The sequence below is a fragment of the Sus scrofa genome, chromosome 6 (genome assembly GCF_054392235.1).
Source record: "Sus scrofa isolate SSC_HxYL_T2T_F1_AM1 chromosome 6, Sscrofa_HxYL_maternal_Yorkshire_Landrace_v2.0, whole genome shotgun sequence".
Classification (NCBI taxonomy): Eukaryota; Metazoa; Chordata; class Mammalia; order Artiodactyla; family Suidae; genus Sus; species Sus scrofa.
In genome coordinates, this window is record NC_139388.1 from 134,276,755 (window position 1) to 134,301,345 (window position 24,591).

At 35.6% G+C, this 24,591-nt stretch overlaps 1 protein-coding gene across 11 annotated transcripts in view; it reads left to right on the top strand.

Moving 5' to 3' along the window:
• Positions 1-24,591, top strand: part of TTLL7 (tubulin tyrosine ligase like 7) — a 159,822-nt gene that overhangs the window by 50,939 nt on the left and 84,292 nt on the right. For all 11 annotated transcript variants that reach the window (XR_014807911.1, XR_002345113.2, XR_002345115.2 and 8 more), the window contains exons 4-9: positions 2,597-2,718; positions 3,542-3,609; positions 4,967-5,125; positions 12,541-12,757; positions 17,991-18,155; positions 22,944-23,102. Coding sequence is in view for 2 of the 11 variants with exons in the window: in XM_021096371.2 (XP_020952030.1) it covers positions 2,597-2,718; positions 3,542-3,609; positions 4,967-5,125; positions 12,541-12,757; positions 17,991-18,155; positions 22,944-23,102 (890 nt within the window). In the remaining 9 variants the exon portion in view is untranslated. The remainder of the gene's footprint in view (positions 1-2,596; positions 2,719-3,541; positions 3,610-4,966; positions 5,126-12,540; positions 12,758-17,990; positions 18,156-22,943; positions 23,103-24,591) is intronic.

The window sequence follows — 24,591 nt, forward strand, 5'->3', positions numbered from 1 at the left end:
AAGGGTTATTCAAAGGAAATACAATTTTTTTTTCTATTCCTGAGTCTTGAGAGACATTTCTCTCATAATTCCTCACAGAGACACATTGTGGAATGTGAACTGCATTCTCACAGTGGTCCTATAATTAATACATTGTGAAATTTCACATTATTGCTTTAAAAAAAATGTCCCTTAGGCAAGTTAAAGAAACTGAAGCTCAGTGAGAGTTAACAACTTACCCAAGGTCAAATAGATGGAAAAAGTAGAATTTGAACCTGAATTAATTTGCTTCCAGATTTAATGTTCTTTTTACTATATAATACTGCCTAAATAAAATATGAATTGAAATTTAAATTGAGGAACATTAATTTAGGTATCCTCCATATCTAAAATTCAGAGAATTATTGCATGGATTCCTATTTTTAAAACTCCTGAACAGCCTCTGAAAGCTCCATGGGTAAAGGCAAAAAAAAAAAATGTAGTACAAATTTGTGAGGAAATGTATTTTTGGTAATTTTCATTAAATGGAGACTAGAAAGATTGGAGAAAGGGACACGTACGTGTGCAAAGGGACATGTGGGAGAAAATGGTTGATATGATTATCCCTGTTTTACCAGTAGGGAGTTTGATTTGGGAGAATTTCAATATGGGGGTAATTATTTCACTTTTTTTTTTTTTTTTTTTTTTTTTTTTAAGAAAACTCCCTAAAGTCCAACATGGATTTAGGCTTTAGCTGCCAACAACCTTCTATTTGGAACCAACATGTTAAAGGAATTTCTCTTCTGTGTAGTAGAGGATGGTATACTTAAAAAGATGCCAATTGGTTTCTAAAATTTCAATTCAAACAAAAACATAACTACGTAGCTTAGACAAAAAACTGAGTTTAATACCCAACATTGTATTTTTCTTTGAAGTTCAACTTTGTCAGCTCTCCAAGCTTTGAATTTCATAACACAAGAGATTTATGTATGACTGACCTTACAAACTTGATTTTGTGAATCTAAAGCAAAAATGAATCTTTTCCACCATTGTTATGTAACCCGAATGTTGCCAGCCTCACCAGCTCATGTGGGCATTCATACCCACCTCTTAGTGGCTCATTATACTCCCTCCATCCATAACTGCCACTGGTTCTGTTTCTTGCATCAAGGTCTTCCTGGTTATTTATGAGCGGCCAAGGACAGTGACTTTCATGCACTCAGAAACAGGTCTGCTCTCGAGCTGCTGTTCTGGACTTGTCATTGTTGTCTGCGGCTCACTGAGCCAGTGAAAGGGCTCTTTCAGGCTGTGTCACTATTGCCTTTGCCCTTCCCACGAGCTCGAGATAACCCAGAGGCTCCTAGGCACTCAGGATGCCCAAGCTATGCAGGCAATGTGAGAGGATCAGCCATTCCCCAAATCTTGTTGTATATCATCACCTGGGCCTTCAGAACAACCCTAAATTTTACTAAGCCCTTCATGGTAAAAAGCATCTTTGCTTCAACAGTCCCCTCCTTGATCTCATCTCTCTTGTCACTGTCCTTTTTTTTTTTTTAAATTATGCCTGTGTTCTTGGCATTATAGCAGCCAAAAAACAATCAAGAATCCCCAGGACTTGAGACCAACAGGTGTCTGGTCATCAGTTTCATACCTGAGCCAAGTACATTCTGATAGTCCCCCTTTTTTTTTAATTTTTTTTACAGTATCTCCCCATATATAGGGCAGTAAGAGGAAGATGTTTAAAAATAACATTGAAGCACTGCTATATAGTTAACAGCATTCCATTAAGACTCCTAGTTCTGCTGGAACTCAAAATTTATGCTAAGTATTTGCTGATCTTGATTCCAAACTTGAAATTCATTGGAAGAAAAACGTCCGTGTGTTAATTGTGATATCCAAATCAGAGAGGAACACAAAAAAAACCCTCAAGATTTTGGAGTTCCTTGGTGGCCACAGTGGGTTAAGGATCTAGCATTGTCACTGTTGTGATGCAGGTTCAATCCCTGGCCTGGGAACTTCTACATGCTGTGGGAAAAAAAACCAAGGTTTTCTCTGAACATAAATTTTTCCAATAGGACTAGAGGGTTGGGAGCAGATAGGAGGGCCAGTTTCCAAATGTCTATTGTAATTCCGCCTCATTATTTTGTATTCTGAGTCAATATAGCTGACTTGGTTTTAACGGCTAAAAATATTTTGAACTCAGGAGGTGGAAAGAATAGGCTGGGTCTGATGATCAGGGACTATTTTTGCCTTTCCCTTTTGTACCTAGCCCAAGGTCATGAAAAAGCCATAAAAGTGTATTTTCCACAGTGTTGTCTCAGCTGTGTGTGTGTTTTCACTGTGCTATGAATAATTGCTAAACTCTTTAACAGTGTTGTATACCTGCTAAATCTCAGAGAATTCAAACTGAAGATTTTGGGTGCAAACTCAAAACAGTTCTCAGTTACTGTTGAGTATACTTTGGACTAGATAAATTGTTGTTAGCTAAAAATAAGGTTATGCTATAATGGATATTTTACAAAGGAAATACTGTGAGATAAAATTGATATATATATATATACATACATATATAAGAAATATTTTCACAATGAATATACTTCAGAAGCATTTTAATTTTGATATAACTGTTTACTTGCAGTGCGTTTAGTAATAGATGAAATGGGTTTTATGAAAACTCCAGATGAGGATGAAACAAGTAACCTTATCTGGTGTGATTCTGCTGTTCAGCAGGAGAAGATTGCAGAGCTGCAAAATTACCAGGTGAGAAATTAATCATGCCCAATTATTGGTCAATAGGAAAGTTATATGAATTCTATCATAATTTTCTTTAGACAGGGGTGGCCATGTTAAATTTCAGTTCTGACTTACCTGAATTGTCTGTTCCATTGCCATTCAGTTGTACTAACTCTTTGCCTGAAGACTGCATTCTTTCAAATGTAACTTTAAACCTCTTTCCATCTTTAAGGAAGAATTGATTGAAGAAAACTTCCTAGGCTGGTGCTTTGCATTATGCTTACATGTGGAATAGATTGCATAAAGAGATCTGAATGTAGAAATCGCTTGTAATGTCAGCTGTGTGTGATATGGCATCATTATTTTATTTTTAGAATGTAATACTAACATACTAAAACTAAATAAAAAGCCAAATACATGGAATTGTAGATAGTTGACATTTTGCATAGTTCTTCATCTGTTAGTGTAGAGGGTAATACAAAAGTGATTGTAAGGAACAAAGAAGTCCATTTTCAGTAGTTTTTCTACAGTGCTTATCTGTATGAATGGAGTAGATCTAAGATACCAAAAATGGACATTGAATTATCACTTACTCAGTAGAGAAAATTTAACTTTAATACTGTGAAAACAACTGTTTATTTTTTCTGTAGGTTTTTGCAATTTTTTTCTCTGATTACCAAAGATACTTTATTTCCACAAATTTATTATAGCTCATTTAACCTTAAGCATTACGTTAATAATTGTCAGTTTACTAAAAAATTAAATCCAAAGGATGAATGTAATTGTATTATAGTATCAATGAATATGTTAAGTCATTGAGAATATTAATGTTTGTGTTTTTATTTTCCAGAGGATCAACCATTTTCCAGGAATGGGGGAGATCTGTAGGAAGGATTTCCTAGCAAGAAATATGACCAAGTAATCTTCATTTTCTTGTAATAAAAAAGACATGTTTGAAATTTATGTTTTAAATATCATAGCGCTATCTCACAAGTTTATATTGATTTGAAATGATATTTTCATGGAGTAGATAGAACTTTAGAACTAGAAAGGTCTTACTAGTTTCCTTGTTCCATTCCTCTACTTTATAGAGGAGGTAATTAAGGGTCAGAGATGTGAATATTATCAAATAAATAGTTATCGGCAGAGCTGGAGTAGAATCCTGGTTTTCAGAATTTCAGAATTTTTTTCCCCTGCAACTTGCTATCTCTCTAGCAACATAAACTTTTCTTTTAAACGTAAGAAGTTTTCTGTACATGGCATTCAATGTATGCTTACTTATTTCTTGTTGTGTTATATCCTGCATGTGTGTGCGTGTGTGCTCAGAATACTCATTACTGAGCATCTAATGTGTGCCAGGCACTGTAGTAGGTGTGTGTGTGAGTGTACATACATGTAAACACATGTATAAACGTCTACCCAGGGATATATACACACGTTTGTCTCAGAGACCAATTTAGTGTAATAATCTGCTTTCCTGGGAAAAACTGTTAACAGGTAAAGTGTTATGCTGAATATACTGCAGAATTTTTAAGCAGTTTGTGTTTCTGTTCCTTAGATTTTTTTATTTTCAGAAAGTTGATAAATTGAAAAAAATTTTTAATAAGAGAACTCTTTCACAAAGAAAGGTTAGGAAATGTGCATGTAATTAAAGAAACATTAGTATGCATTCATGTGAAAGTTTATGATCCATTTACACAATATTTTCTGCATGTCTAGTATATACCCCAGAGACTGCTAACTGAAATAACTAAGATAATTAAGGCCTAGTCCCTGCCTAGAACTCACATTTTAGTAAGGGAGAAAGACTGATGCATGTAGTAGTTTGATGTCACATTATAGGTAGAGTCTACGTATGCTGGTGACAAAGATGATGGGAGAGGTGATTTTGGGGAGGGCAGGGAAGGATATATAGAGAAATTAAATTATGAGATGGACATTTAAACATGTATAGTAGTTTATCCTTTGAGAAGAAAGTAAGTAGAATGTAGGCAAAGACCATGGTGGGAGAAAATATTTGGAGACTTAAACCAACGTGCTGTTTGGGGGAACTTGAAACAGTTTTTATGGTTATATAGCATGTTGGAAGGCTCAACCTGAGATGATGCTGGAAATAAATGTAAAAGCCAGGTGGTTTATGCCATATTATTATATTTTATTTAATCATTTAATCATTGATTCTTCTTCATTGTGTAAATGTCAGTAGCACTGAGAAAGAAAATTTAGACAAGGTTGAATAGAAATTACTTTTCAACATATTATCTCTGATTTACAGAATGATCAAGTCCCGGCCTCTGGATTATACCTTTGTTCCTCGAACATGGATCTTCCCTGCTGAATATACACAATTCCAGAACTACATGAAAGAATTAAAGAAAAAAAGAAAGCAGAAAACTTTTATAGTAAAACCAGCTAATGGTGCAATGGGTCATGGGTAGGTATTTTTCATTTGGAATATATAAAAATTTTTATTTTTATTTATTTATTTTTCATCCCATAATACAGAGAGCATTTTATTTATCCTAAAATGTCAACTTCATTGACCTTTCATAGTCAATCACTTCCCACCTATCCCAACCTGGAAATTGATCTTTTTCCAGTCTCTATGTTTGTTCTTCATTGTGATATAATTCACATAACCATACACTTTGTTAAAGTGTACAATTCAGTAGTTTTAATATACTCATGAGGTTGTGCAGCCATTGCTAGTAATTCAGAACATTTCTATCACATCTTAAAGAAAGCCCATATCAGCAGTCATTCTGCAATCTTCCCCATGTGTAGCCACTGACAACCCTTTCTTTATTTTCTGTTCCATTGGATGTGCCTATTTCAGACATTTCACATAAATGAAGTGATATAAAATGTGATTTTTTTTCCCCTTTGGCCTAGCTTCTTTCATTGAACATAATGAAAGATTCATACATTTTGGAACATGTATCGTAATTATGTTGCTTTTTATGGCTGAATAATATTTCTTTCTTTTTTTTAAATTTATTTTTTATTGTTATTTCCCCCAACACACTTTTTCCCCCCACTGTACAGCATGGGGACCCAGTTACACATACATGCATACTTAATTTTTTCTCCCATTGTCGTGTTGCCTTGTAAGTATCTAGACATAGTTTTCAGTGCTACACAGCAGGATCTCATTGTAAATCCATTCCATGAGCGATAGTTTGCATCCGTTGACCCCAAGCTCCCAATCCCTCCCCTTAGCCCCTCTCCTCCCAGGTAGCACAAGTCTATTCTCCAAGTCTGTGATTTTCTTTTCTGTGGAAATGTTCATTTGTGCTGTATATTAGATACCAGATATGAGCGATATCATATGGTATTTGTCTTTCTCTTTTTGACTTATTTCACTCAGGATGAGCATGTTTAGTTCCATCCATGTTGCTGCAAATGGCATGATTTTGTTCTTTTTTATGGCTGAGTAGTATTCCGTTGTGTATATATACCACATCTTCCTAATCCAATCGTCTTTCAATGGACGTTTGGGTTGTTTCCATGTCTTGGCTGTTGTGAAAAGAGCTGCAATGAACATGCGGGTGCATGTGTCTTTTTTAAGGAAAGTTTTGTCCAGATATATTCCCAAGAGTGGGGTTGCTGGGTCATATGGTAGTTCTATGTATAGTTTTCTAAGGTACCTCCATACTGTTCTCCACAGTGTCTGTACCAGCTTACATTCCCACTAGCAGTGCAGGAGGGTTCCCTTTTCTCCACACCCCCTCCAGCACTTGTTATTTGTGGACTTATGAATGATGGCCATTCTGACTGGTGTGAGGTGGTATCTCATGGTAGTTTTGATTTGCACTTTTCTAATAATCAGTGATGTTGAGCATTGTTTCAAGTTTTTGTTGGCCATCTGTATCTCTTCCTTGGAGAAATGTCTCTTCAGGTCCTTTGCCCATTTTTCCACTAGGTTGTTGGCTTCTTTGCTGTTGAGTGGTATAAGTTGTTTATATATTTTAGAGAGTAATCCCTTGTCAGTTGCATCATTTGAAACTATTTTCTCCCATTCTGTAAGTTGTCTTTTTGTTTTCTTTTTTGTTTCTTTTTCTGTGCAAAAGCTTGTCAGTTTGATTAGGTCCCATTGGTTTATTTTTGCTTTTATTTCTATAGCTTTGGGAGACTGACCTGAGAAAATATTCATGATGTTGATGTCAGAGAATGTTTGGCCTATGTTCTCTTCCAGGGGTTTGATGGTGTCTTGTCTTATGTGTAAGTCATTCGGCTTTTTTTTTTTTTTTTTTTTTTTGTCTTTTTGCCTTTTCTAGGGCTGCTCTCTGAGGAATATGGAGGTTCCCAGGCTAGGGGTCCAATTGGAGTTGTAGCCACCAACCTACACCAGAGCCACAGCAACACCAGATCCGAGCAGTGTCTGCAACCTACAACCACAGCTCACGGCAACACTGGATCCTTAACCCACTGAGCAAGGCCAGGGATCGAACCTGCAACCTCATGGTTCCTAGTCGGATTCGTTAACCACTGCACCACCACGGGAACTCCCAGCCATTTTGAGTTTACTTTGGTGCATGGTGTGAGGGTGTGTTCTAGTTTCATTGATTTGCACGCAGCTGTCCAGTTTTCCCAGCAATGCTTGCCGAAAAGACTGTCTTTTTCCCATTTTATGTTCTTGCCTCCTAGTCAAAGATTAATTGACCATAGGGTTTATGTCTGGGTTCTCTGTTCTATTCCATTGGTCTGTATGTCTGTTTTAGTACCAGTACCACACTGCGTTGATGACTGTGGCTTTGTAATATTTCTTGAAGTCTGGGAGAGTTATGCCTCCTGCTTGGTTTTTGTTTCTTAGGATTGCTTTGGCGATTCTGGATCTTTTGTTGTTCCAAATAAATTTTTGGATTGTTTGTTCTAATTCTCTGAAAAATGTCATGGGTAATTTGATAGGGATTGCATTGAAACTGTAGATTGCTTTGGGTAGTATAGTCATTTTTACAATATTGATTTTTCCAATCCATGAACATGGAATATCTTTCCATTTCTTTACATCTTCTTTAATTTCCTTGATTAATGTTTTATAGTTCATGGCATATAAGTCCTTTACCTCCTTGGTCAGGTGTATTCCCAGTTATTTGATTTTTTGTGGTACAATTTTAAAGGGTATTGTATTTCTGTATTCCTTTTCTAATATTTCATTGTTAGTATACAGAAATGTGACTTATTTCTGAATGTTAATCTTATATCCTGCTACTTTGCTGAATTTTTTGATCAGTTCAAGTAGTTTTGGGGTTGAGTCCTTAGGGTTTTCTATATATAGTATCATATCGTCTGCATACAGTGACAATTTTACCTCTTCTCTTCCTATTTGGATGCCTTTTATTTCTTTTGTTTGTCTGATTGCTGTGGCTAGGACTTCCAATACTATGTTGAATAGCAGTGGTGATAGTGGGTATCCCTGTCTTGTTCCAGATTTTAGTGGGAAGGCTTTCAGCTTTTCTCCATTAAGTATTATATTTGCTGTGGGTTTGTCATAAATGGCTTTATAATAAGGAATATTCCCTCTATACCCACTTTGGTGAGAGTTTTTATCATAAATGGATGTTGGACTTTGTCAAATGCTTTTTCTTCATCTATTGAGATGATCATATGGTTTTTGACTTTTCTGTGGTTAATGTGGTATGTGACGTTGATTAATTTGCGTATGTTGAACCATCCTTGTGAATCTGGGATGAATCCCACCTGGTCATGGTGTAGGAATATATAAAAATTTTTAAAAATTGAGAGAACGAATAAATGTGAGTGGTTTCTCATGGTTGAGAACCAACACAAAAAAATAATGAAATAGGTTTCTGTCACTTTTTTGGAACTGGATATTTAATGAGCCCTTTTTACCACAGACTTCAATAATTCAGTTTAAAAATTTAATCAACAGGTTGTGAGATTTTGATAGGAGGTAAAAAATAGATAAAAATAAGTGTTTTCTAATTTTTTTTAAACATAAAATTTTCATTCATAATACTTTTAGTGTAATCTTTGAGAAGAAAATCAGTCAGTGCAATAGAGCTAAACTGACTTAGAGAAGGAAATGGAAAGGGTGTTTCTGTTTTTATCTTAAAAATGTCTTAATGACAAAGTGTTTATCTACTTTGCAAATAATTGTTTTTCTTCATGTAGCTATGGTAATTGAATTGAAAATGAGTAAGACACATTTTAAGCTAAAGTGCTGAGAACTAGACATGTTAGCTGAGGATAGATTATACAATTTAATACTCCTGTTTCTTTTTGCTTTCTAATATTAGTTTTCTGCAGTTTACTTTTTGAAAGAAAATGTGGCTGAGGCTGAGCCTGCTTTTAATAAAAATGCATGAGTCATTTTAATTTTAGTGTGCTATAGGAAAAAAGATGTTTGGAATGTAGCTGCCAGGTAAATTATTGTTCAATGAATTTCCTTTTAACTTTTATCATAATTTAATAATTTATCATTATTTTTAACTGTGGTTTAGTAATTTAAAAGATGAACAAGTAGTATTAGTGGAAATTTTATGTTAATTGTTTAATGTAAATTTGGTTTACTATATGTCAGTATCAAGGAGTTGATTGAAGTTCACATTTTCTCAATTTTAGTGTTAAAATTATGTTAAAAAATTCATATTATATATATATTTAATGTTAAACAGAATAAATAGATAATATTCTGTATTGATTACAGTATTAAACATAGCTGAAAAAGCATACTGTGTATATGTGCTGCCAGGGTTTATCATGTAATGCAGTAGTACATAGGTAAAGGACACCTCTCTCATTTGTGGAATATATCTGTTTCCTTGCTAGTTTTCTATGTAATTGTTCTATTCACTATCAACTATAATAGAACAAAATAAAAACTTTAAAAAATAAAATAAATAAAAACACTTTTTTTTATTAGAAAGTGGGGGGTATTGAGGACTCCAGCTCTTGTTGTTGAACTATCAGTTTTTGCTTTATGCATTTTGTGGCTCTGTTGTGAATGCATATGTTTATTAATTATATTATCTCAATGCACTGATTTTTAAAATCTTTATATACTGTTCTTCTTTGTTAGTTGTAATACTTTTTGTCTTAAAGTCTATTTTGTCTGATCCTAGTATAGCCACTTCCGTTCTCTCTTGGTTATTGTTTACATGGAATATCTTTTCCATTTGTTCACTTTCAGCCTATTTAACTCTTTGAGCATAAAGTGTGGCTCTTGTAGACAGCATATAGTTGGGCCATATTTTTTTGTACATTCTGCCAAATCTTGGCTTTTAAGTGGGGAGTGAATCCATTTTTAATGTAATTATGGATAAGGAAATATTTACTTTTGCCATTTTGTTATTTGTTTTATATGTCTGTATAGTTTTTGTACCTCAGCTTCTCCATTTCTGACCTCTTGTGTATTGCAAGGATATTTTCTAGTGTACTGTTTTAATTTCTTTGTCATTTATTTTACTATATATTTTTTGAGTTATTTTTTATGTGGTTGCTCTTGGGTTGCAGTTAGCATCTTGATTTGTAACAACCTATTTTGGATTAACATGATTAGTTTTAATAGTAAAAAAACAACAAAACTTTGCTTCTTTTTTGCTTTGCTCCTCTTTATGTTGTTTTATCACAAATTACATCTGTGTACATTGTGTGCTCATCAAAATAGATTTATAATAATTGTTTTATGCAATTTTGTTTTGAATAATACAGGGAAAATTAGGATTTATAAAAAAACAGTAAAAATGACTTTCATATTTACCTTTGTCATCATCTTTACAGGTGTACTTTATATCTTTGTGTGGATTTGAGTTACTGCCTAGTGTCCTTTTGCTTCAGCTTGAAGGATTGTCTTTAGAATTTCTTGTAGGCCAGGTATACTAGCAACAGACTCCTTCCAGTTGTTGTTTATCTGGGAATGTCTTAATTTCTCTTTCGGTTTTGAATAGTTTTGTCAGATATAGAATTCTTGGTTAGATTTTTTTTCTTTTTCTATTAGCACTTTGTGTCATCTTACTGTCTTCTGCCCTTCATTGTTTCTGATGAGAAATTAGCTCTTTATCTTAATGGGGATCCCTTGGGTGTGATGGATGGCTTCAGTCTTGATACTTTTAAGATTTTCTTTTTTGTCTCTTCCTTTGACATTTTGATTAGAATATGTCTTAGTGTGCCTTTCTAGGAGTTTATCTAACTTGGAGTGTTTTTAGGCTTCTTGATGTGTTGGTTAATTTTTTTCATCAAATTGGGAGCTTTTTCAGCCATTAATTCTTCAAATAGTCTTTTTGCCTCTTTCTCTTTTCTCCTTTTGAGATTCCCATCATAAGTGGGTTGATCTTATTGATGCCATACAGGACTCTTAGTTGTGTTCATTCTTTTTTCTTCCTGTTCTTTAGACTAGTTAGGCTCAATTGATTTATCCTCAAGTTTTCTGATTCTTTTTCTGCCTTTCCAAATCTTCTGTTTAGCCCCTCTAGTTATTTTTTTGTTGCAGTTATTGTACTTTTCAACTTAGAATTTCTGTTTCGTTCCACCCACCTTTAAAACATTTTCTATATTGATATTCTGTATTTGGTGAAATATTATTCCCATGGTTTTCTTCAGTTCTTTGTACAAGATTTTCTTTTTGGAACAAATTTAAAATAGTTGATTTAAATAATTGATTGTCTAGTAAGCCAGATGTCTGGATTTCCTCAGTTACAGTTTCTATTAATTGATAATTTGCTTATATATGAGCCATAATTTTTTTTCTTTGCATGACTCATGATATTTTTTTGAAAGCTTATCATTTTGAATATTGTAATGTAGCAACTCTGATAATTGATTCTCCCTTTGAAGTTTTTTGTTGCTGTTTGTTCTAGTTGTTTTTTGTTTAGTGATCTTTCTGAAATAATTTTGTAAAGTCTTTATTCTTTGTTGTGTAGGGTCTCTGAAGTTCCTCTTCTGTTAGGTCAGTGGTCAAGTAGTAATTAGACAGATGTTTCCTTAAACAGTTGGAACCCTCTCCAAATATTCCTTGGTCCTTATAGTACGTGTGTGCAGTGTGTGTGTGTGTGTGTGTGTGTGTGTGTGTGTGTGTTAGAACATGCCTTCAACACTCAACCAAGCAGTCTACAACTCTGTCTTAGCCTTCAAGTCCTGCTTGTGCAGGGCCTATAGTTAGCCAAAGGTAAGAGCTTAGGGCCTTTCTGGAGCATACACATAAACCTGGGCATGCATATAGACTTTTAGATTCCCAGAAATATGTCAGAGATTTTCAAGCCCTATTCCTTAATCTTTCTTCTCGATCTTTGCAGTTTGTCTGTTGTTTTTCCCAACTGTTTTTTGTTGTCCTGGGCAGCTGGACTAATACAATCATCTTTAAATGTCCCAACATCCCCCAAGTAGCTTCCTCAGCACTGGAAAAGTTCCCAGTTAGACAAGCAAAAGCAAGCCCTTTTGAGGTCCTCCAGAGAGCCACAAAACTGATTGCAGCAAACAAACAAAACAACCACAAGAATGTTCTACAATGCTCCTTCTAGAACCAGTACCTGTTCGGGAAACATGGGCTATTGTTCAAGGCCTCTACTGAGCTGTGGGTTGGGGGATGGTTCCAGAGTAAGTTAAAATGCTGCAAAGCTATTTTACACAGAATCAACTGTTTTTGTTGTTTTGTTATTTTTTTTATTACATGTTCCCTGTTGTTACACACTTTCAATTAGTATTGAGGATCTCTAAAAGTTGCTTCTGCCAATATTTTTGTGCTCTCTGTGTGTGTGTGTGTTTGTGTATATGTGTTGTGATGGGACAGACTTTGGAGTCCCTGCTCCACTACTTTCCTCTTGAGTGTTTTTTATAACTTTGTAAATATATTGACTCCATATAAAATTATTTTCTTTTCTTTAAACTTAGGATTTCTTTGATAAGAAATGGTGACAAACTTCCATCTCAGGATCATTTGATTGTTCAAGAATACATTGAAAAGCCTTTCCTAATGGAGGGTTATAAGTTTGATTTACGAATTTATATTCTGGTAACATCGTGTGATCCACTAAAAATATTTCTATACCATGATGGACTTGTGCGAATGGGAACAGAGAAGTACATTCCACCTAATGAGTCCAATTTGGTAAGTGATACCAGAGTATAATTTTACTCGTTTGTTCAGCTTAGCTACTTTTTAAAACGCCTGCTGTGTATTAACATTAAATCAACAAAGTTCTTCCTCTCAGGCTTTTATAGTCTAGAAGAACTGTATACATAAACAAGACTGCCTCTCATTTATAGACAACTTTGTGAAAATTAGAAAAGAAGGGTCTGCTGCTCCAGGTAGGCTAATGAGGAAGAGACACTGGCTTTAGGTGCTATGAGCACAAGGATGGATTTCAGAGTTCATACGTATATGTAGTGGTCCTGGATAGGAATGATTTATATAGACATATAAATTAAAAGTAGTATGCCATTTAGAAGTGCACATAAAGTGTTACGGAGTTGAGTGTAAGAACAGTTTTGGTTCAGCTCCTCCCAGTGGAGGTGGTATTTGAGTAGGCTTTGGTTAAAGAGATGGTTTAACATGTAGAATGTGGGAGAAGGTGCATGAAACAGAAAAGGAAACATTTTTAAAAAGTAGAATTATCAATTTGTGTTGGAACAAAGAGAAGATTGTAAATTTACATTGATAAAACGTAAAGTAGAGACATAGATTGGCAGTTTTGAGGTGCATTTTAATTCTATTAAATGGAGATTTTTATAAGTATTTTTCCATTAAGATTACCTATATAAAGCCATAACATATTGATGAAAGTTATAACTGAAATTTGTAGTTTATGAATGTCAAACTATAATTTATTATAATTTATCATGAAAGTCAGAAATCGTGATTTATATTTTATGAAAGACAAATTGTAGTTTATTATCAGTACTTTACAGTTCAGTTAAGTTCTAACCCTATATTTGGATTTACTAATTATATTGAAAATTACATTAGTTAAAGATTGATTCCCACTTTGTCAAAGACCTGGTTATTGTTCTCCAGTATGAGGCATATAATTAACTATATTGAGTGGTCATGTTTCCAGAATTTAATGGTGATTGATTATAAATGTTGCTATGTACAATCAACTGAAAAATGTTGTAAACCTGGCAGAGGAAGACTACAGGAACTGTCAAACTTTTTCAAAAGAGGAAGAAAAAAAGAGAATATTTTCTTTAAAGTTCATGAGGTGTGGATATATCCAGTCTCCAAGTAATGTTTGAACTTTGCTGCACTGTGGGCCTTGTTCTGGTTTTAGAATGATAGTGACCAAGACACATACAGTACCTGACCTCACAAAAGTAACTGTCTAGTGCAGAGGCAGAAAATAAAATAAACAATTATAATACCCTGTAGTCAGTGTAATGGTCTAAGGAACTAATGTTGCTTACGGCAGTACATAGTAGAGGCATCTAACTCATTGGAGATAATGATTAGAGAGGGAGTTTATAAAGTGAAATCTAAGTAATGAGGGGTTAGCTAGGTTAGAGGTGGGGTGGAATGGGGTGCAACTCCGGAAGAAAAGCCCAGAGGTATGGTACGTATGTTTATGATGGCTAAAGTACAGACTAAGAAAGGAGGGCGGGATGGAGAATTCTAAGGCCAGATCCTTGTAAAGGACTTTGGAATCTAATATAGGAAGAAGGCTAGGAGTTTAACCTAGGAATAAGGGAAGCATTGAAAGATTTTAATAAAGGAAAGAGGGAATGAGATTTTTGTTTTAAAAAGGTCACCTGGTCTATGGTGTGGGGGATGTGAGATGAGGGTAGAGATGGATGGGGTGGACCAGAATAAGGGAGTCAAGAAGCTGTATTCTGGAGGTCCTGTTGTGGCTCAGCAGTATAAGAACCTGACATAGTGTTCGTAAGGATATGGGTTCAATCCCTGGCCTCGCTCAGTGGTTTAAGGATCCAGTGTTGCTGTGGCTGTGGTGTAGGCTGGCAGCTGCAGCTCCAAGTGGCCCCCTAGCCGGGGAACTCTCATATGCCTCAGGTGTGGCCCTAAAAAGAACAAAAACAAGAACAAAAAGGAAGCTATGTTCTAGTCCAACCACATGTGAGAGAAAAGATGACTTAATGTGAAGTGATAGCAGTAGGGTTGGACTAAGAATAAAATCCAGATTTAAGATATATTTACAATAACACAGATGACATTGATATGGTGACAGGTTGATTTATAGAATGAAGGAGAGAGAAAGTAAGGATAAAACTCAAGATTTTTGGCACAGGCAGTTGGGTGGGCAGATGACATTCACCGTGATGGGGAGTACAGAAGCTTTCAAAGTACAGACAGCTGATGCGTTTGGTTTGAGGTGCCTGTGTGACTCCACAGGGATCTATAATAAGATCATATAACGCATTTGGATAAATAATACGGGTCTGCAGTTCAGACAAGAGAGCCGAGATACAGGCATCATTTGGGGCTTGTCAGCTCAGAGATTATAATGAAAATAGTTGGAGTGGAAAGACTGAATTATACACATGTAAGGCCGATAGTCACATTTGGGGAGGAAAGGATAAGGGAAGAGATGGGAAAGGGTAAGACTCAGAAGCTTATTTAGGGTGATCAAGTGGTTTATTCTAGTTTCTTTCTTTTTTCTTCTTTTTCAATTTTCTTTGTTTTTTTTTTTTTTTTTTTTTTTTTTTTTTTCCTTTTTGGGACTGCCCCACAGCACATGGAAGTTCCCAGGGTAGGGGTGGAATCAGAGATGCAGCCGCCGGCCTACACCACAGCCACAGCAACACCGGATCCTTAACCCACTGAGTGAGGCCAGGGATTGAACCTGTGTCCTCATGAATACTAGTTGGGTTCATTACTGCTGAACCACTATGGAAACTCCTATTCTGGTTTCTTAAGTTGTCTGTATGTGATTTGCTTCAGTAGATTGGCTTAGGAAATAAGAAAGCCTGGGAGTCAGGAAATGTAGCCTCTAGGGTTTCACTTTGCTGAGTGCTCTTGAAACACATAATCTCCTGGCTTTGATTTTCACATGTATGAAAATAAGGATATTCTCCTGTGTAAATGTCAGTGTTGTTCATGTATCTGTAAAATTTCATGATCATATTCCTACAGGGAGATATGAACAATTTAAAAAGTGAAATACCAAATGTTGTCTAAAGTGAGATCATAATTATATAAAAGGTAAATTTAAGAAAAAGGTGGAACAAAGAAACCAAAATCCTCTCATTGGCTGTTTCAGGACAGCAGACTGCTGCAACTCTTTCCCTTATTCTTATTTCCAATTTTTAAAATAGCGAGTGTGTATTTTATAATGATCTGTATATTTCTGTAAGAATTGAATATTGATGAATTCTATATATGGAGATCATAAGAGAAAGCTTCATACACTGCAATATAATAAACATTCATTTTTTGCTACCAATGTAGCAGCCAATCCTCGAAAAGTTTTGTCAATCCCAGTTCATTATATTGAGTCTGCATGCTGAAAAATAGGGTGGAGTGTAGTTATTTCCTTTTCATCCTTTGCAGGTTGCTATTTGATTCATAGCTGCCATTATGTCTTCTATGGCAAACGTCCAACTGACAATGAACTGTTTAGAAGGGGATTTTTGTCAAGGTAGATGTGAAATTGTGGAATTTCGAATCCTACTTACAAAGATAATGTTTTAAGAAAAATGCAAAGTTCCATTTCTTACTCACTTTTTCACTAGGGTAGCTAGAGTTTTTATTACTAAAACTGCCAAATGACAGCTCCTCAAAATATTACTTTCCAAACAAAAATGATTTCTATTTTGGAAACTAGGAAATATTGTAGTTTGATTGATTTCTTTTTTCTTTAAATCAAGCACTTAAAATTAGACAAGTGGGAGGTTTATGCTCTTTCTTTTAAGCATCACTTAAAGCTTTCACTACTTTTCATGAAGGTAGGTACTGTGTCTCTCCTGTTAATCTTTGCATCCATAGTGCCCAGCACATATTCCTGCCAGTAGTGGGTGCTCCTTGAATATTGCTCAGTGAATGAAAAAGAAATTCTTAATAATTGGTGGGCATATGAGCTAGTAAACAATGTGTAACTCATATGATCAGTTCTGGATGTTTGCTTCAAAGGTTTTAGTGCTATAGACCTAAGTAACTACAGTAAAAATGAAATATGATAGAAATATCATTGGTTATTAACAAATCAAATACTAATCATGTGCCTGAAGTATATATTCACTGTGATGCAACATTGCTATCTGAGTAATCTTTGGGAGTAGGATCATGGAGATAGGATTTATAGACCTCACGAATGTTTATGATAGACATATAAGGTGCCATTAGATGTCTATTACTTGACAATTATCAGAAGATTTTTATGAGCATACATTTTTTAAAAAATGTGTTTGATTTATAGTGTTGTGCCAATTTATGCTGTACAAAGTGACCCAGTCCTACATATAGGACATTCTTTTTCTTATACTCTCTTCCATCATGTTCTATTCCCAGAGATTGGATATAGTTCCCTGTACTGTATAGTAGGACCTCATTGCTTATCCATTCTGAATGTAAGAGTTTGCATCTACCAGCTGCAAACTTTCCTATGAGAAGTTTTAAATGTTGGATTCTTTCTCAAGTCTATTTGAGGATAACATTATCAACAAACAGAAGACTATAAAGAGACTATAAATTTACTGTTAATCATTTAGGCGTCTGTCCAGCTTTGTGCAGTGCTTCAGTCTGCTGACTGGAAGTGCACCGTGTCTCATTAACCAGTTATAGCTTGGGAGGGAAGAGCTTGTGTTAGGTCGCTGCCCTCTTGATTTCTACTACTACCTTGAGCTTTCATTTTTTAGCTTTCTTTGAAAAAGACACAGAATGTTCTCTCAGAAAATTCATCTCCCAAAACAAATCAGGGTGAAAATTTTAGAAAAACAAAAACAAACGAACTAAGAAAAACAGACTTCAAACTTAGAGAATTCTTCTTGCTTAGCAATATAGAGTTTCACATTGGTCATTTTCTAATATATCCTTATTATTTTGCTTAGCAATATATAGTTTCACATATCCTTATTATTATCCTTGCTTAGCAATATATAGTTTCACATTTTTCATTGTTGTATATATCCTTATTATTTTAATACTTTCCATGGTAGATATATTTTGAATAATATACAAAGTAACTCTGTATATGGCTACATTCACATTCACAATCCTTTTAAGGAAAATGTACCATTCAATTTTATATGAAAATGATATAATCATGAAGTTATCAGTCTGATACTTTAAACTTTAAAATTGTCTTTCATCTTTTGGATGCTTTCTTTTCTGTGAAGCCACATGGTTCTAGAGTCTCATAGGTGATAATGACTTTGGTTCTTACTTGTTACAGACCCAGTTATACATGCATCTGACAAACTACTCTGTGAACAAGCACAACGAGCATTTCGAAAGGGATGAAACTGAAAACAAAGGCAGCAAACGTTCCATCAAATGGTTTACAGAATTCCTACAAGCAAATCAGCATGATGTTGCTAAGTTTTGGAGTGATATTTCAGTAAGACTATACCATTCCACAATTTTAACTGCCTTCCCTGATATTAATTTAAAGGATCATCAACCATTTTAAATAAAAAACAAATTACATTAGATGGCAGATAATGTGTGTGTTTTTATGAAGAAAGTGGAATTTGTCATGGCCCTTGATAGATAAGCAATATTTTTACTGCTTGGGATGGGAAAGAGGGAATTCTAAATGGAGGCAAAAGTGTTAAGTAAAAGCACGGAGGCATGAGAATAGTTAAAAGTGACCCAGGTTGGCACATAGTGTATTTGTGGGAGATTCCTGAGGACTTGGGGCTGAAAAGATATTTGGAGGCCAAGTTTTAGGTCTGAAAATCAAGATTTAACTTGGTAGGCAGTAAGAATTCATTTTTAAGGAGGAAAGTTATAAGGCCAGAGACCATGAATGTAGAAGATAAATCTGAAAATGGGTGTAGAATGGGTTAGAGGGAAGACCAAGAGTAGGTAGAGGATGGTACTTGGGAGTAGTTTAAGTGAAAAGAATGGCCTGAGTTGAGCCACAGTAAAAGAGATGACAGTGAGGTAGACAGTGGGACTATGTGAATGTTTGGAAGGGTTGGTGTCAGGTGGGGTGGGGAGCTTGGGGAGAGAGGAAGAAGTATTCAGAGATTCTGCTGCAGTTTTAAGGAGTAATATAGGGAAAATGAGTGTGGCTCATTATCTGAAATAGTGTAAGAAGGAATTTATTTTGAGAAGATGTAGAGCTTAGTTTTTGAGATGAGGGGAAAGAGTTCTATTCATTTATTTATTAGTTCATTCATTCATTTATTCATTTACTCAGTGAACATTTATTGAACCCATACTATAAGCCCGTCTCTGGATGATAATTTGAAGACTCCTAAGATACAGCTTTAGGCTTCAAAAAACTTGAGTTTGGTAGGAAAAATGTGCACATAAATTGTTAATGAAATGCAGCGTAGCAAGTAGAAAAATAGAGGCCTACACTGGATTCTGTGGAGATGTAGTGGAAGCCCACATAGAGGAGCTCTGGTGCATGGGGGTGGGAGGGAGGACTACCTGGAGGCATTGACACCTGCGCTGAGTTTTTTAAAGTCCATGAGGCTATGATGAGTTCTATTTTAGATGGGTTGAACTTGAAATGCTGTCTCAGGTAGCAAAGACAAGCAGACAATTAAAAGTGTATAGATGGGTGCAATTGATAACTAAAGCCATGGTGGTGGATGCAGTTCCAAATGGTAAGGGTAAAGAGAGAAAAGAGAACATGCATGAGAAGTTGACCTTGGTGAAACAGACCCTTTATTAATCCTAGCAGAAATATCAAAATGGTATTCAGAGTTGGAGGAGTGTGTCTGTTGAAAAGACTTAATAACATGATTAGTCTTTACGATTTGATTCAGCTTTCCTTCTGGGACAAATAATATGTATTTAAATAAATGTATCATGGAAAATGGACATGAAACAGTTCATTGTTGGTTGAACTCGGTTCTCTTGAGAAAATCAAAGAGAAAGTCAGCATCATTGTGTTTATTCTTTTTCTGATTTTTTTGTTGGTTGATTTTTTTAAAAAATCTTATTTTCTGTGTCACAGAATGTACACCCAAAGGTCCTTAGGTGTCAGACAAGTGAAAAGGAGTGAAGTAGTCTGGATAGAAGAAAATAGGGTGTGCTGGGAATGGTGGTGCTTTGATGAGCATAAGAGGTCTAAAGGAGATGGATACCACTCAGCACCAGCCTATTGGTGCCTTGTGGTATTTTGGGCCCAGTCCGCCTTTTTCTTATAATTTTTCAATAGATGCCATACATTTCCTGATTTATAAATGTTGGCAACAAATTCAAAAATTTTAAAAATATAGGCACTTCAATTGATTTTAAAGTTTTTCCATTTGGATTTGGTCAGATGCTCACCAATTTATTAACCTCCTACTGTATGTTCCTGAAGGACTGAAAACATCTGGACAAGAAATTTGATTCCAACAATGCTGTTTATTTATTTATAAGCCAGTTTTTTTTTAATTCCAAAAATATTCTACTAATGAGAATTTATTATCAGAAGCATCAAAGTGGTGAAATTGGCAGTTTGGGGATGGTAGTTCATTGATGGAAAACCCTACTTGGTGATGCCTGGAAGATTTAATGAATAGGTTGTTTGATGACTAGCTCATTGGTACCAAGAAAGTTTTGGATGCCCTCTGGTATTCTTTTTTCTCTACCAAAATTTTCACTTCCATATGGGTTTGATTCTTTGGAGAAGTCGTTGTGAAAAGGTGGAAGCTGTTGGGTTGCCTTGGTGAGGAATGTACAGAGAGAAAAATGAGTATAATTAACTTTATAGACGTCGGTTTTAAGTGATACTTTCCTTACATAATTGAATTAGGAGAAGGTATACAACTAAGATGATACTAATAAGAAGGTATGGAAATTAGAGCCTAAAATATCATTTTCAGATATGACCTGAACATTCAAATGTGGGCCTATTAAGTTCTGACACACATTTCATGATCTTTTCTATAAATGGGTAAATTTTGCTTCATTCTTGACTACATTAGTTATAATGTATATTAATAATCTATAAATAACCAATTAGTTAAAAATTAGTAGATGGTTAACTTTTCCAAGAATTAACCATCTACTAATTCTTACAATTATCTTGTCAAACTCTGTGCATTTATGTAACTTAAATAATTTCCCTTCTTTATTAAGAATGCACGTACTTATACATATCTTTTCAACGTGACTCACTGGGATAATATCAAAAGAGAATGGTAAGAGGAGGTGGAGAGGGCAATTGTGCAGTAAATTTTTATCTTAATAGTTTACAGGTGTCATGAATTTAACAGAACTTTTTTCAATGACTACTTTACTGATGGTCATTTCTCTAAAAAGTAGCTGTCTATATATGAAAATTAACATTTGTCAATACCCTCCATGAAGAAAAGATATATGTACTTTTTTTGGTGGTCAACAATGAATAAGAAATCAATAGAGTCAGGCCATAGTGGTTAAACATAACTTTAGTAACTCATAAAATCATCCTTATCGAATACTTTTTATACACTTTAGGTGCAACTCTACGAATCACCTTTCAAAGAAATGTTGGAAATTCTCAAAAGCATTAGTGGAATTTGATTTGATTGGTGGCATTTGTGTTTGGTTATACCATTTCTGATTTCACATAAACCTGCAGTCTTGCCCTTACACTCCTAAAGTGGTTGTTTTTATGTAGAAAAAATCGCAGATTTGCAATTCAGTCTAAATATTTTCTCTCCCCCCACCCCAGACTGTCTTTTTTTCATATAGACACTTTTTAGCCAAGGTTTTAACTACTTTTTCCCATTCAAGTGGTTTCAGTAATAACATGGCATTTCTATTTTATCTCCATATATTTTGATGCTACCATGAATTTGTTATTTTGAATAAAATTCCTAAGAACAGCCTCTCATGGCATCTCTGATATCCCCAAATATGGTCTGGATTAGAATTCTGAGTAACAGGGAGGTTAACTTCTGTCTTCTCTGTTTTCCTCTCATATGATAAATGTAGCTCCCGCCAGGCAGGGTGATGTTTGAGTCTGATCTGCCATGTGAGGTAGATTTCTAGAATGATGGACTAACTATAACAATAGCAGCTAAATTGCTAACCCTTCTTGAAGGTTTACTCTGTTCTAGGCACCATGCTAAGCATTTTTCCTGGAGTCTCATTTTGTCCTTCCATCAGTCTTTCAGGGCAGGTATTGTTACTACTGCCAGTTTACACTTGGGAGAAATGAGACTCATAAAGGTTAAGCCACAGGGGTGCACATTGAGCCAATAGGAAAGCCTAGAATGAACCCAGAAATTCTGACTTTGGAGCCAGATTCTTAACTGTCATGCTCTACTGCCTACACCTGTAGAGAAGGTGTTAAAAAGATAATGTATTCTCAACTAAAACCAGTGAGACAGCTTTTCCACAATTCATAGCTTGTTCTCAAACTTCAGTAGACCCTTTTCTTTTATTAGCGTTAGTAACTCACCCTAGTAGTATTATGTGTCCTCACAGCAAATGTTAATAGCTAGTTTGTTAATTGGCAGTACTCTCATGTCAGAGAAGGCTTATGAGCTACAAAATTATCACTGCACAGAGAAATCTAACTCTCCTACATTCTGTCTTCCTGGGCTTTCAGCCTTTTTCTAAGTGGAGGTTTTGTAATATTGTTTGTGAAGTAGTTTACTCTCTTTGTAATTTTCTTCCCTCCCATCTCTTCCCCTTCTATGTGGTTTCTGAAAAGGCGAGCATAGGATCCTACCCTTACTTATTCAGCAAATAGAAGCCAATTTATAAACTTTTACTTATTTTGTGAGCATTTACCAAATGCCAGGCACTATCGTAAGCACTGGGAATGGGATTATAAATAATGCAGACAAAGATGCTATTTTAACAAAAAGAGAAAAAGACCAGCTGGTTCTGTGCTGTGTAGTGATGGAGGAAGGAAAGAGGCATGGGTGCCTGCTCTTGACTCAGGGGTCAGGGAAGGACCCTGAACATCAAGGAGCCAGGCATGGGAATCTTGGGGGAGGGTGTCCCAGGAAGAGGGAACTGCTAGTGCCAGAGGCCTCAAGAAGGCAAGCCTGCTGGAAGGCAGTGGGCATGAAGAGTTGGATACAATGAAGTCAGAGCTGCAGCAGAAGTGAGGTGCCACAGAGTTTTCTGAACCTGGCCAGGATGTTAGCTTGTAAATTCAGGCCTTGCTTCCATGTATGCAAGCCAGATACAATGAAATAAGTCTTTTCATCTTTTTTTTTTTTTTAAATCACAATCTTTATAGGAATTGGTGGTAAAGACCCTGATTGTAGCAGAACCTCACGTCCTGCATGCATATCGAATGTGCAGACCTGGTCAGCCTCCGGGAAGTGAAAGTGTCTGCTTCGAAGTGCTGGGGTTTGATATTTTGTTGGATAGAAAACTAAAGCCATGGCTTTTGGAGGTAAGGGATTTCTTTAAGAAGAAAGAGAAATGATCACTGTTCTTGTATATAATAACAAATGCTTTTGAAATGTGTACTTGGCCCATTGTTTCGTTAAATGGCGTATGTGGGAGGAAGAGAAGGAAAATTCAGGGAACACAACAGTTACAAAAGTGGATCAATGTGTGTTTGATCTTACTTTTCCCAAATTAGTATTGGGTATATTTCTAGGTCAGGAAGTTTACATATACGCATGGATCTGCTTTTACAGATTTGTTGTTTACTTTCTCAGCCTCACAGCTTTACTGCTTTATGATTTCTGCGTGTTGTCTTTCCTCTCTGTGGGTATCTGGACTGCAAGACTGTAGCCTGCCTGGTTGCAGTGTGTCTGAGAGGAGAGAGGCTCCAACTGGCTCATTAATTAGTACTTAATACCTAAAACCCCAGGTGGCCTGCATTCTCTTCAAGGCTGTATTATATGCTTGGGGCTCCCCTCCTGTCTAGTCTATCAACTATGCCTTTGGGTTTGCTGCCAGACCCTGGTATGGTCAGAGTCGTCATTATTTTTCTTAGATTATAAAAGGTCAGATAACATTTGGAAGATATGGAATAATTTAAAGAAATAAAAATAATCTCTGTTTCAGATTTTTGCACCAGAGTTCCCTTGTGGCACAGTGGGTTAAGGATCTAGCATTGTTACTGCAGTGGCTTGGGTCACTGCCATGGCTTGGGTTTGATCCCTAGCCAGGGAAATTCCACATGTTGCAGGCATGGTCAAGAAAGAAAAAAAGACTTTAGTACATTTTCGGTCATGGTTATAATTATATACAGAAGAAAGCTAGAAGTCATGTGGTCTTATGGTACCCCCATCCATCATAGACCACATGGCCACAAAATACTATTTATCAAACTTTGTAAGGAAAAGAATACCTGTCTGAATACTTAATGTTTACCAGATTAGTTACATTTTAAGGAACATATTACTATAGACAATAGCATCAACAACCACCTTTTAAGTAGATTCTCTTTTTTTGTTAATGATGTGGAAGTTGAAAGGTACATCTGTAAAGTCAAGGTTTGCAAAAGCAAATTGAATGAATGATAGGTGAGATCAAGACATTCAAAATGTGTTTTTAGGAAATAGATGTTTCTAATTTGAGGGCTACTGGTTTCATGTGTGTGTATGTGGACTTTACTTGGAGCAAATCATGTGTACTCCATTTCCAGTCAAATATAGTCCCGTCAGGTGTTCAAATTTTTCTCTTGCCTGGGTCCTAGAAATAAGATAAATGTGAAGAATTTTGCTTATCACTTTGCTTCCTCCATTCCTTGGAAATGAAAGTGCTTGACTCTGGGTCCTTCACCTTACTAATTCTTAATATTTTCTTTAGTTTTATTGTTTTCCTATTCTTACTTTCCTTTCCTGTTCTTACCTGTATTTTTTGTTTTTCTTCCCCTGCTTCTTGTCTTTTATCCCTGGTGGGATGCAAGAGAAGTGAAGGCACGTGCA